This window comes from Astyanax mexicanus, chromosome 1, assembly GCF_023375975.1.
Source record: "Astyanax mexicanus isolate ESR-SI-001 chromosome 1, AstMex3_surface, whole genome shotgun sequence".
NCBI classification, from domain to species: domain Eukaryota; kingdom Metazoa; phylum Chordata; class Actinopteri; order Characiformes; family Acestrorhamphidae; genus Astyanax; species Astyanax mexicanus.
In genome coordinates, this window is record NC_064408.1 from 10,848,357 (window position 1) to 10,862,656 (window position 14,300).

At 40.1% G+C, this 14,300-nt stretch overlaps 1 protein-coding gene across 5 annotated transcripts in view; it reads left to right on the forward strand.

The window, feature by feature from the left end:
- Positions 1 to 14,300, forward strand: part of zmp:0000001168 (signal-induced proliferation-associated protein 1) — a 131,912-nt gene that overhangs the window by 84,405 nt on the left and 33,207 nt on the right. For all 5 annotated transcript variants that reach the window (XM_022665781.2, XM_022665785.2, XM_049466808.1 and 2 more), the window contains exons 5-9: positions 536 to 710; positions 1,678 to 1,781; positions 4,438 to 4,595; positions 7,507 to 8,104; positions 9,540 to 9,814. In XM_022665781.2, the coding sequence (XP_022521502.2) occupies positions 536 to 710; positions 1,678 to 1,781; positions 4,438 to 4,595; positions 7,507 to 8,104; positions 9,540 to 9,814 (1,310 nt within the window). The remainder of the gene's footprint in view (positions 1 to 535; positions 711 to 1,677; positions 1,782 to 4,437; positions 4,596 to 7,506; positions 8,105 to 9,539; positions 9,815 to 14,300) is intronic.

The following is a 14,300-nucleotide window of genomic DNA, read 5'->3' on the forward strand; positions in this document are numbered from 1 at the left end:
CTGCAATAGAACCTAATATTATAATAAATATTTATGGAATCTCTACATAAACTCCAATTGAAAGTATTTATAAATTATGAATAATGTAACACTAAATGTTTATATTGCTGGTAAAATTTGTAAAATTGTTTTACATTAACAACCAAGATCATTTGTTTCACTGCACAATTCTGAGTTAAATGCACAATTGTTGCACATTTCTAATGTTATTTTACACCAATTGAACACAATTTTACAGTGTTTGAGATTTGAAAGAAATGGACAAATATGTAAGAAAGAAATGTTCAAAAAAATATTTAAAGCATATTTTTTTATGTAAAACCTCTATAGTTTCCATTGTGTATCTTCAAACATATCCTAGCTTTTCTCAATACAGAGACATGATCAGTTTCCTTATACTGTTACCCATTACTGTGAGAAAGCAAATAACATGGTTTAATATCCAAAATCTGAACTTCTTCTGTTTTCTTCTGTATTTGTGCCCTTCTTTAATCCATACTAAAATATATATTCTTGTGTTTTTCGTGTTGTGCAGCTGAATTTCCAGCGTAAGGTTGGAGTGATGTACTGCAGGGCGGGGCAGAGCACGGAGGAGGACATGTATAATAATGAGAGCGCTGGAGAAGCCTTCGACGAGTTCCTGGATCTGCTGGGAGAGAGAGTACGACTGAAAGGCTGGGAGAAATACAGAGCGCAACTCGACACCAAGAGTGAGAGAACACACTGCCCTAAACACATAGAACACTGTGTATCCAACTGTACACGGACACGCCCACTAATAAATGCTACATTCAGCTAGTTTAAGCCTATAGCCTACAACACACTGTAAAAAATGTAAAGTTAACTCAACTTCTTCTGGTAGTTATCACATTTTTAGTATTTGCATCCCAATTGGATTAATAATACATATTGATTAGTTTATTCCTGGCATCCATCAGGCTGCTCAAATTTTGATAATTCAAGAGTGGAGAGACACACAGTCCAAACTGCTTGAGGTCTAGTGTGAAGTTTCCACCAATCAGTGATGGTTTGGAGAGACATGTCATCTGCTGGTGTTGATCCACTGTGTTTTATTATCAAGCACTTACAGCACTTCATGCTTCCCTCTGCTGACAACTTTTATAAAGATGCAGATTTCATTTTCCAGCAGGATTTGGCACACTGCCAATAGGTATATGTTTGAGTAAAATGACCTCAGATAATGCAAAGAAAACAAGTTCATATTCATAAAGATTTAAGAGTTCAGAAATCAGTATTTGGTGGAAGAACCCTGGTTTTTAATCACAGTTTTCATGCATCTTGGCATGCTCTCCTCCACCAGTCTTACACACTGCTTTTGGATAACTTTATGCCGTCACTCCTGGTGCAGAAAATCAAGCAGTTCCGTTTGGTTTGATGGCTTGTGATCATCCATCTTCCTCTTGATTATATTCCAGAGGTTTTCAATTAGGTGAAATCAATGTAAAACATAATCATTAAGTGGTCTCTTATTTTTTTCCAGAGCTGTATATAATATATGAGTTTCACATTTTGAACTGAATTACAGAAATAAAGTAACTTTCAATGATATTAATTGTTTTAGATGCACTTGTGTATATACTGCTGCCCAATTACTTCTGCCAGCTTGTCATTGTATACAATACAGGGTTTTTATATTTGTGTGTTTTTTCTCTACAGCTGATTCCACGGGTACACACTCCCTATACACACGCTATCAGGACTACGAGATCATGTTCCACGTCTCCACCATGCTCCCCTACACCGCCAACAACACGCAACAGGTAAACCCCACCACCGATAAACAACCAGGAGCAATTCATTAACACCGTTAACCGCAAAGCATACGCAACAGATGCCCACCCACAGATACACACAGTAACAAGCTGATAATCATCATAATCGCTGCTAACAGGCCGTACGATTGAAGCCATGATTAGACGAGCGGTCTATCTTATGTTCGGCATTATTTAACGCTATCAGGCATCAGATAGCATTTTAGAAAGCCGCGGACATTGACCTGGGCTGCGCTGACAGGACGTCAGCATCATTAGTGGTGGTCTTTGGCTGCACTCCAGTTAAAAAAAGACAGAGATAAACTTTTTCAGGCAGGATAAGAGCTCTTCTAACAGACACTTCAAGCTGTTCAAGAGTGGCCTTCTGACCTGAAATCCCTTTGAAGTGCTTTCACACTGCAGTGTTTTATGTCTTATAAAGTCCTGTAAGGTGAAGTGCTGAAGAACCTGAAATGGTAATAGCAGGCTGAATCTGGAGCACTTCCAACATTTTGTCAATGCCATGCAAAATAAAGCACACTTGAACCTCTAAAGCTCTACTCAGTGATGAAACCTTTGCATCCAGACTGCAATTGAAAAAAAAACAGGAGGACCAGTGAGTTCAGTAGCTCCTCCATTTCCACTCGCTGTTGGGTTTACATACATGGATCTCCGTGGAAACGCACACGCCCGAAGTGTAATTACAGTGCATGGCAGTGGACAAATAGCTATTTTATTAAATGTGAGGTGATGAAATGAAAAGGTGATGAGATGTGGATCCGGGGGTGAGATTAAAATTACCGGAGCACCACGGAGTTCAGCGAAAAACAGTAGATAATCCAGACGGGAATATAATCACAGAGGACCCACATACAATAGAAAATTACCCAAGGACCCCCTGAGAAACTAATCCTGTCCGGATAGGTTTTAAGATGGCAAATATAAAGAAAGAATGGTTAAAAACCTCTTTAACTTCTAATGGAAATCATTGTAAATTTTCCTGCTGTGGTAGTAATAAATGATTACTGTATTACTGTAGACTATAAGGCGCACTGTATTATAATTCTGGTCTATTTTCATGCATAAAGCGCACCGGATTATAAAGCGACTACGTAAACAAAACTGTAATTCTTAAAAAAAACATTTTCTTTCAAAGTTAAACGAGAACTGTATGTTAATCTACTCAGATTTCTCTTCTGAACACTGTTTATTTGGGTGAGTAAAACACTTCTGTTTATTTACAGTAAGCTTTTCAACAGCACAGTCAGCAGCACCGCTAGCCGTGGTTAGCAGCACTTAGCGCTACTAAATGCCACCCAACAGGGCTACACTGAGGAACCCTGAGTGTTCCAGTAAGCCAATGTGATATCAGCTAGCGGTTCATCCAATGTAGCTTATTTTAAACACGCAGACTACAGTCCAATATACTCATATCTGAACGTTATACTCCTGTATAACTCTGTACTTCAGGGGAGTGGCTTTACTGCTCCTTAATACCTGACTGTTAAAATTCATACATAATGTGCACTGGATTATAAGGCACACTGTGGATTTTGGGACAATTAAAAGCTTTTACATGCGCCTTATAGTGTGAAAAATAAGATTTTTGAAAAGGTCTAAGTATATCTAAGTATAGTTTTACCCACATTAATTTTGTTCAGCTTATGAACTTTTCTCAATCTTACTTTCTGATTCAGCAGAAAAATAATAATAAAAAATGTGTAGTGTGTCATGCCTTCCAATTACTCTGCAGACTTTTCCACCTTCACAAACTCCAATTCCCAGAATGCACTCCTCAGTCATGTGTCTCAGCCAGCCAATCAGCACCAGATTGGCAGATCAGTCTCACCTGAGTTTTGATTCCTTTCAGCTGTTTTTTCATACATATACATATACATACCGGTCTGTTTGTTCTGTCTTTTGTAAAATATTGCCCTTGTTGTTTCAGCTGCATGCAGAGTGTTATTTATTTGATTTTGTATTTCTGTGTATGAACTATTTTTGCTAGTTTACCTTGGTGTTTTTGCTCTGGTTTCTCACCTTTTTTGTCTACAGCTTACCCCTTAGGATTGTGTATTTGGCTCTTATGTTTTGGTTAGACTTGTCTCTGGTATTTACCTGAGCTTGTATTTCACTGTACATCACTAAGTCACTCCTAAATTTTATTCTGGAATCATCTCACTTCAGTCTATGTCGTCACATAGTGACAGTGAATATGGTAACTTGCTCTTGCAGCCTACAACACAGTGTAAAACAATTTAAAATCAACCAACTTAAAATTTTAAATTGGTTAACTTGGTCTAGTCAAGAATTCTGCTAACCCTTATTATCACACGTTGTTTAATTCAATGGGCCAATCAGGGCACGCTTTTATTTTCTTATATTCTGATATACTACTGTGTATGTGTCTATTCACTGCACCAATGGGTTAAAGACAGAAGTTAAATTTGTTCATTTGTATCGAACATAAAGGATAATTGTGGTTGTCTTCTCTTTGCCTTTGTAAAGTAGGGCTTAATCTTACTCATATTACTCAACCAAGTTGATTATCAGTTATTATTACATTAAAACTAATATTTCATCTATATGCAAGTTATAATGAGTTAGAAACAGGATCTTGCAGCTTAATGGATTAACAAACATCTGTTTTAATATCTCTCTACAGCTATTGAGGAAAAGACACATAGGAAATGATATAGTAACGATAGTCTTCCAGGAGCCTGGGGCGCTGCCCTTCACCCCCAAAGCCATCCGATCCCACTTCCAGCACGTCTTCATCATCGTCCGGGTGCACGAGCCCTGCTCTGAAAACACCTATTACAGGTAAGGAGGATTAGATCGCTGTAGGCTCTAAGGTGGCGGCCACCTTAGTGGCGGTCACAAATAGAAAATTTTTATTTTCTATTCTTAAACCTTGTTAAATTATGTTAGATTAGTGAAAATTCATTCAGTTTTACAGACGTTTAGGCCTGTGGATCATTGTTCACATTGTTCATGATTTAATCTTTAGGAGATCTGTTCTTAATAAACATTTTCTTAAAGCTCCACTAGGGGCTCCCCCTACAGTTGTAGAGTGTAATAAATGTTTCAGGTGGATTAGTTTCTCTTTCTCGTTTTCTGGCTTTCACAGACATATTCGGTCACTTTCCAGCTTGAATGAAGCAGTAGTAATTGTAGAACTGTTAGAACTAAAGGTCGGAAAGCAGGTCGCAGTTCTCGCAAGCGTTGGTCGCGGCCGCCACGGAAAACTTACAGAGTCTTGTTTGAGCTCAGAGGAGCTCCGGCACAGACACGAGAGCACCGCTATTCCTCCTATTACACCCCAATGCAGTGCTGCAGTGAGTTTCAAGCTGTAATTTTACTTGTTTAAAAAGATCAAAAATCAAGGAAATCCTACCTAGTGCTGCTTTAAGTAATAGGTCTAAGCTTCTTCAGTGTTGCAATGTTATTTAACATTATTCTGAACAGATTTCACTAATTTAGCCTGACAATGTTTTTAAAAAGCTCAGTTTTAACGTTCTACTTACTAAAAGAAAATGTGGGGTTTAATTTGGGCTCAGGGAGAATGCGCACATGCTCGGGCCCAATCTAAGCCCTACTTACTATAGGGGTCTACCCAAAATCATTAGGGACAAGGCAGGGATTAGCAATAATCAAAAAAAATAATATCAATTAAATAAGAATAACATAATAATATAAACTCAAATATGTGACCAAAACCAAATCAGTACATGAGCTATCACCAGAGTAACAGAATGAACAGAACAGAAATGTGTTGTAAAGAGTTATTGCTTTGGGTTGTGTGAATTTCCCGCACCCTAAACGTATTTTTAGGTCTTCCACTAATTAGCTCAACATGCACAAACAAATGAATTATGGGAACTCAAACGACCCAAAGCTGTCGGTTTCCTTGTACTGATTTGCCTTGGAAATTACATTAACTCTAAAGCCTTTTGTGCCCAGTAGGCCCGAGTCAAGTCATGGTTGCCAGTTTGGCAGCACGCTACTAGAAAATTAAGATTGTTCTTTCTTCAGGCAAAATTTGCATCAGTCAGGATGTGTTTAACGGTGGAGTGGAGAATGTGACAGTATGACGGGATGTTATTAGTGAGGTCTCTAATCACGTTACATTTTGGAAAATGACCATAAAATGGAGAGAAAAGAGAAATATTGAAAAATAAGTAGGGACTTCTAAAGCCCTTGTCTATTATTGGGGCTAATAGCTTAGAGATACAGTATTTCATTGGGTATCCATTAAAAAGTGAGTATAACCTGCACATCTCACACAGAGAACATGTCCAAATTGTGCCCAAAGTCTCACTCAATATTTTGTGTGTTATCTTTAATATCTACCACTGCCATAACCCTTTTGGGCATGGAACCAAACAAAGCCAAACTAATTTCTACTGAAATCATCTTCCACTCTTCCATAATGACATCATGGAGCTGGTAGTGGATGTTGGACACCTTGTGCTCCTCAACCATCTACTTGAGGATGCCCCACAGGTGCTCAATTAATCATAAGCGTCCTAAGCAAGGCAGTTGTCATTTTAACTTTGTCACTTTGGGGTCGTTATCTTGTTGGAAAACCTCCATGGTGCCCAGTTGTCAAAGGTATGCAGTTTTCATGATCTGCTTCAGAATGTCACAGAACATGTTGGAATTCCCAATGCTGGCAGCATTCCTGCAGCCCCAGACCATGATGCTACCACCACCGTGCTTCACTGTAGACAAGGGAAAGTTGTCTTTGTACTTTTCACCAGGCTGCCACCACACTTGTGGGACACTATCTGAGCCAAACAAGTTTATTTTGGTCTCATCAGACCACAGGACATGGTTCCAGTAGTCTGTGGTTTAAGGACTAAGTACTGAAATTTCAGGACTGCAGTACTAAAAAGGGCTCAGTTGTTGTACTGTACAGAGACAATTTAGAGTACCATATTTTTCAGACTATAAGAAGCAGTAAAGCCACTCTGTTGAAGTTACTGCGTTATAAGGGTGAGTTTTCAATGAAGTTTCTCCAGCACTACTGCTGGGTGCACCAGTATTAGCATCAGCTGCTAACAGCAGCACTAGCTCTTTCATCATTCAGAGGTGAGTATATTGGACTATTATCAATATATTGGACAAACTGCTAGCTAATAGCACCCTGGTAACACTCAGGTTTCCTCAGTCTAGCGCTATCGGGCATCATTTACGCTGCTAGGATTGTGGTTAGCAGCTAATGCTAATGCTGCTGCACCCAGCCTTAGTGCTGGAGAAACTTAATTAAAAACTCACCCATAGACAAAACTTTGGAAATCTGAGCTTACTGTAAATAAACAGAAGTGCTTTATTCACCCAAATAAACAGTTTTCAGGAGAGAAATCTGTGTAGATTAAAATCCAGCACTCGTTTGACTTTGAAAGAAAATGTTTTTTATAAGAATTACAGTTTTGTTTACTTAGGCGCTTCCCATTAGAAGGGAAACATGGCGACACCCTTGCTCACTTTGATGTAGGCATCCTTTCCAGTGTCTCTTAAAATGCACCTTACAATTCAGTGCGCCTTATGTATAAAAGTAGACCATAAAATAGACAGAGTTCATTAATAGTGCGCCTTCTAGTTGAGAAAATACAGTATATATACTGAATAATATAAACCACTTCCTGGGTATAGTTTAATGACAATGTCTAATTCCTCTCTCTCTCTCTCTCTCTCTCTCTCTCTCTCAATCTCTCTTTCTCTTTCTTAGAGTCGCTGTAACTCGCTCTAAGGACATCCCTCTCTTCGGCCCCCTGTTCCCCAAGGGTGCCCGCTTCCCCCGCACGCCAGCCTTTCGGGACTTCCTGCTGGCCAAAGCCATCAACGCCGAGAACGCAGCCGAGAAGTCGGAGAAGTTTCGCTCCATGGCAACCAGAACGCGGCAGGAGTACCTGAAGGACCTGGCGGAGAACTACGTCACCACCACGCCCATCGACTCCTCCACCAAGTTCCCCCTGCTGTCGCTGGGGGGCAAGCGCAAGGACAAGCAGAAGGGGGCCAAGGGGGCAGAGCTCCACAGCGCCGGGGCCCTGGTGTGGGCCGTCTGCGCCACTCAGGAAAACTGTGGGCCCAAGCTGCCCTGCCTGCTGGGTGTTTCTGCCGAATCGGTGGTGCTGATCGAGCGATGCACCAAGAGGGTGGTCTTCAACTGCTCCTGCCGTGACGTGATTGGCTGGAAGGCGGTGACTGAAGTGGGAGTTACAGGCGGTCCTTGCCTGGACATCTTTTACGAGAGGGGGGATGCGGTGTCCATCACGGTGTCGCAAAATCAGGCGGAGGATATTAAAGAGGTGGTGCAAAGACTCGAGGTGAGAATCAACAAATTAATGACTTGGAATTAAAGGAGAACTCTGGTGTAAAATGGACTTTTGTTGTAGTAAAACATGATAAAAAGTACTTTCTTTGATGAATAGCACACCTTTATTCTCCCACAGCGTTCTGAGATCCAGAAATGTTAACAGTTTGTCCAAACACCCTTCAGACTGGGTGACACGGGGCATAATTTGTCCCGATAAATCGCTTTTTCACCGTTATCCAGCTCAAAGTAGCTCCACACCTCCTTGCTAGACTCCAGAGAGACCTGACATTTAAAGTGAGGCATTAATAACTTAAAAAAAGTGCACAAAAAGCTTAGTAAAAATTAATTGACCACAGTTAATTCTGACCCTGCAGTGTGATTGGCTGAGAGGTGTTCTATAAGTGCGGTTATCAGCTGGTAATGCACTGTAACTGAAGCTACATATACAGGTAACCTAGCAACAATGCAGCGCTTACCAGCCAAACAGTGCAGCTACAAACAGAGCAGCAATGGAACTATTTTAACTTTTATACGTTTTTATAACCAAACAGATAGTATTTTATAGTCCTCTTTAACTCTTTAAAATCTCTTAATAAACAGTGATAATGGAACTGTGGTAAAATCACAATAATGCACTCGAGGTTTGTGCTATAACGTGTAATATTGGTGTTATATATTGGTGTAATATACGACTGTAGCACAGCAGTGCAAATATTACACGTTATAGCACGAACCTCGAGTGTATTATTGCCTAATTATTATTATTTATAACTCATCCCATAATTCTTTAATGGCTCTCCATCACTCCAAACAATAACCCTTTTTCTGCACTGAAATTTAATACATAAAACATATGTAATTATTTATTTAGATTTTAGATTCTTCAAAGTAGCACCTCTTGCTTAGATTGGACAGTTTTGCACATCTTAGCTGGATTTTCTCAGTCAGTTTTATGAGGTAGAGTCACCTGGAATTCAGGCTTCAAGAGTTAATTACTTGAATTTCTTGTCTCTTAATGTGTTTGAGAGCATCAGTTGTAAAGTAGTGAAGAGGTAGAGTTAGAGCTCTATTTGAGTAATGTTCAAATTTATAATATGAGGATTGAGAACTACTCAACTAAGTAAAGAATAAAAAATACTTTAAGAAATGAAGATCAGCCAATTGGTAAAATTTCTAGAACTTTGAAAGTATCCTCAAGTGCAGTCGTTGCAAAGACCTTTAAAAATGATATTATGAAACTGGCACTCATCAGGACCGCCACAGGAAAGGAAGAGCAAGAGTTTCCTCTGTTGTACAGGATAAGTTCAAGAGTTACCAGCCTCAGAAACTGCTTGGTTTTTGTTTAACACTTTTAAGTTACTACAAGATTCTTTATGTGTCTTTACATGAGTGTAGAGTACAGTACCTGAGCACACATACTGTAACAGTCGTGTCCTGTGTTGCAGCTGGTGACGAGGGGCTGCGAGGCGCGAGAGGTGACCCCTCTGCGTGACAGCGTGGGTCAGCCGGGCTTCCTGATGAGCGAGGAGGGCTTCGTGACGGATCTGCAGAGGTTCTGCTACGCTGAGAGCGGTGGGCTGCAGCTGGGGGCGCGGGTGGTGAGGCTGTGTGGACAGCCGCTGGTCCACCTCAGTCAGGAGGACAGAGGCAAGCTGCTGCGCAACGCCCACAAAATCCACATCACCGTCATCCCGCCCGACGAGAACGGCAAGCCACGCAGGTGAGAGAGAGGAAACAGCTGCTGTCTGGCTGCGGTGTAATCAGTGTAACACATGGCGCAGTGCTTTAATCCCGTGTTCTTGGCTGTTCTGCGCCATTAATTTAGAGTATAATAATGCATGTACGCTGTTCTGCAAGAATATCCTTTTTTTTTTGCACTTAAAATTAAATAGTAGTAGTTTGTTTTAGCTTCAAACCATAATAAAATATCTCCTCTCAAAAATATACAATCTACATGCCCAGCTAATAGTTTTTGGTTAGTAGAACTTTTTCTAAACATTACTGATATCATTCTTAGAAAACATTAATAGAAAACAATAGAAACATGGCGTCACAATTTTTTGACCCCAGAGGATTCACTGAAGGCTATTTGATAGATAGATAGATAGATAGATAGATAGATAGATAGATAGATAGATAGATAGATAGATAGATAGATAGATAGATAGATAGACAGACAGACAGATAGATAGTGTCCATGGAGTGACCAGAGTGGCCGGAATAAAAAAGGTTTTTGGCTATTTAAAGAAGCATTATAGTGTGCTCTTGGGCTCCTACAGTTGTTAAAGGTTTTAAATGTGCTTTATGCCCCAATGACAGGACACGCTTTACACATGCATTTCTGGACAAGCTGAGAGATATAGATCCAACACCGTTCCACTTCACCGAAGTTACATAGTGCAGTCAATTTGTCTCTTTTAATCTAACTTTTTAAACTATCTGGTAACATCGCTGCAATGTCACTTGTGTCAATGTTTTAGTTTTTAGGTTTGGGAATGTTGCTGTTAACGTTTTCATAATGTCAGTATTAGTATTAGTTAGTCTAGCTGGGAATGTTATGTGAGAAACAAACCATTAGTATAGTATGTCACACGTTTACAACATTATAATACATCCTGATCATTTTTTGAGTTAATACAGAATATATAGTACATCCTGATTCTTTAATGTACTTTGATTGGATCAGAGACAAAAAGCTGAGTTGGGACATCTTTAATTATAAAACGAATACAAATATACAGAGCATATGATATTTAGCTACTGGCAGACTTTCCTTTAGTATCAAGTTCAAGAGTGCTGGAATCAGTGAGGTAACCTGAGAACAACAGAATTTTGGAAGGTGTGAAGGAGAGGAGGAAATAGGCAGAGAGAGAGAGAGAGAGAGAGAGTTAAAGAGAGAGTAAGAGTGAGTGAGAAACAGATAGTGAGAGAGACAGAAGGAGAGCAAGAAAGTGTGTGAGAATGAGAGTGAGTGAGAGAAAGAGAGCAAGAGAGAGAGACAGAGAGAAAAAGACAGAGATAGAGTATGAGTGAGAGAGTTAGAGAGAGAGAGAAAGAGAGAGATAAAGAGAGAGTCTATGAGAGAGAGAAAGAGAGTGAGTGAGAAACAGAGAGTGATAGAGTAAGAAGGAGAGAGTGTGAGAGAGAAAGAGAGAGGGAGAGAGTGTGTGAGAGACTGAGAGTTAGAGAGAAAGAAAGAGAGAGAGAGAGGGAAAAAGAGAGTGTGAGAGAAAGATAGTGAGAGAGTGACAGAGGTAGAGAGTTTGTAAGAGTGACAGAAAGAGAGACAGACAGAGAAAAGAGAGAGAAAGTGTGTGTGAGAGATAGAGAGAAAGAGAAAAAGAGAGGAAGGAGAAGTGTGTGAGAGAGAGTAAGAGTTAACAAGAGAAAGAGACTGAGAGAGAGAGAAAAAGAGAGAGAAAGTAAAGAAGAGAGAGTTAGAGAGAGAAAAAGAGAAAGATAGAAAAAGAGAATAAGAGAGAAACAGAGAGAAAGAGAAAGAGAATAGTGGAATAGAAAGACTGTGCTCAGTGGAGAGGATGGAGTGATGGATGTCTCTGTGAAAGTGGAAAAGTGGATTTTGGGGGACTGGGATGTGATTGATGTTGGTAGGGGGGCCCTGAGGCAACGAAAAATGCAGAGATAAGAGTTGAGGAAAGAGAGAGAGAGAGAAAGAGAGAGAGAGAGGTAGAGCTGTACGTGAAGCGTGTAAAGTGAGTGATGGAGTGGATCAGGCTGGGAATAGATGGACGGATGGATGGATGGATGAGGGAGGAGGAGGGGGTCGGTGGAAGGCATATTAATTTTGTGGTGGAAGAGTGATCGGGGTAGCGGATGACAGATGTGAGAAAGAAAGAGAGAGAGAGAGAGAGAGAGCAAAACAGAAGAATTATTTTACTAATTATTAATATAATCCATAAGGAGAAACAATAAAGTCAAACAAAAGACTATATATAATAAGAATTAGAACAGTGCCAATACACTGTGGTGCCAAAAGTCACGGGACAGTAGTAGTATGATAACTGAGCATGAAGTGTTACTTCAGGGGGCAGCTCGGGAACACCCAAACTTGTATAAGTTGTGAGGTGTTATCTTGTGAGTAAGGCTGAATACTGGCCGGCATGGCGTTACCTGAATTACTGTAGTTGGAGTGAGGGCTGCTGATGTGAGGGGTAATGATTGTGACTGGTAGTGTCCAGAGGTGACAAATAATTAAGTACCAATTTTTTTTTTATTATGTTAATTAATGTTGGTTATTTATACTTTACTGGAGTAATTTCTTTACTTCTACTTCTTACAATTTCACACAATTATCTGAACTTTCTACTCCTTACATTTTAATAAAAATAGCCTCATTACTCCTGTTTCATTTCAGCTCGTTTTCATTCCGGCTTCTCATCGTTCAATAAAACCCCCTATCCAGATAAATCTCTCCATCCAGATAGAGAGAATCTGATTGTGATTGGATGTAGAGAAGTATAAAGATATACCATTCCGACTCCCTAAAGGTTTATACTGTGATCCATCACATCTGCGCACGTCCCCCCCCCCCCCAAACTCCAGCAAGAACATAGCAGACGTATGTAGTCTAGTATGATGATGATCCGTGCAGAGACTCAAGAGATCTCCAGACAAACTCCAGTCCAACTAAGCTTCTTTAATATATTTACTTTATTCTACTAAAATACATTCATTTACAATCAGCATACTGTATATGCAGCTGAAACTGGGAACAGCCTAGTGCAGGGGTGTCCAAACTTTTTTGTTGGGGGCCAGAAGGAGAAATATATTTGAAGTCACGGGCCACAGACTCTGTAATAAAACAAATAATGAAATATACCACTTTAAATAATACTTTTTTCCTGATTACTTCATTTACTTACCATTTTACTTGACTTATTATCTTTATCTTTGACAGTGTTGTGTAAACTAAGATTTTTCAAATTGATGTTTAATTTCATGATGTCTCTTAATATTAAACTCCTTAATTACGGCAACTTTTAGACTCTTTGTCCCGTTTTTCTGCGCTAGAACTGTGCACCCTCTCCGCTTTTAGACTCTTTTGCCCCGTTTTTCTGTGCTAGAAATGCGCACCCTCTCCGCTTTTAGACTCTTTGTCCCGTTTTTCTGCGCTAGAAATGCGCACCCTCTCCGCTTTTAGACTCTTTGTCCCGTTTTTCTGCGCTAGAACTGCGCACCCTCTCCGCTTTTAGACTCTTTGTCCCGTTTTTCTGCGCTAGAAATGCGCACTCTCTCCGCTTTTAGACTCTTTGGCCCGTTTTTCTGCGCTAGAAATGCGCACCCTCTCCGCTTTTAGACTCTTTGTCCCGTTTTTCTGCGCTAGAAATGCGCACTCTCTCCGCTTTTAGACTCTTTGTCCCGTTTTTCTGCGCTAGAAATGCACACTCTCTCCGCTTTTAGACTCTTTGTCCCGTTTTTCTGCGCTAGAAATGCGCACTCTCTCCGCTTTTAGACTCTGTGTCTCGTTTCTGACACCTAGCGTTCAAACTTTAAATCTCACATTATATAAACCTGCTTAACAGCGGGCCAACTTTCATTCTATTTTCCCTGGCCTAGTGCATCCCAAATTATATTATCAACATTATCATTTTAATAATAGAACATTATAGTCATTATGGCTTTTAGAAAAATGTGTTTTGGGGAGGGGAGGTAGTGAACTGTAGGAATCTGTGGGCGTGGCTTTTGTTCTTAATGGCTTTATTTTTTCCCCATTTTACATTACTTTTACTTTTATACTTTAAGTCATTTTGAATCCAGTACTTTTACACTTTTACTTGAAGAGTAAAAATCTTGAGTTGATACTTTAACTACTACAGAAGTGTTTTAAACTCTAGTATTTAGAGTATACTTTTACATACAGAGTAATAAATAGAGATACTTTTCACACTCTTCAGCAGAAATCAAAATTACATTTACATTCAGTGCTGTGGATGAGTGCAGCAGTCTTTAGCTTTAGGACAAGGCAAAAGTCATGGGACACGATGCTATAGCTCCTAATGTGCTGCAGTGTGGACATGACACTCTGGACAGCGTGGGGGAGTGAGAAGTGGATGTGTGGGGGGTGTGATGGGGTGTTGAGTAAAAGCATGGACAGACAGATAGAGTGAGAGAGGGAGGGATGGATGGATGGAGGGATGGAGGGAGAGGTGCGGAGCAGATGGAGGGAGAGAGGAACACTCGGAGGA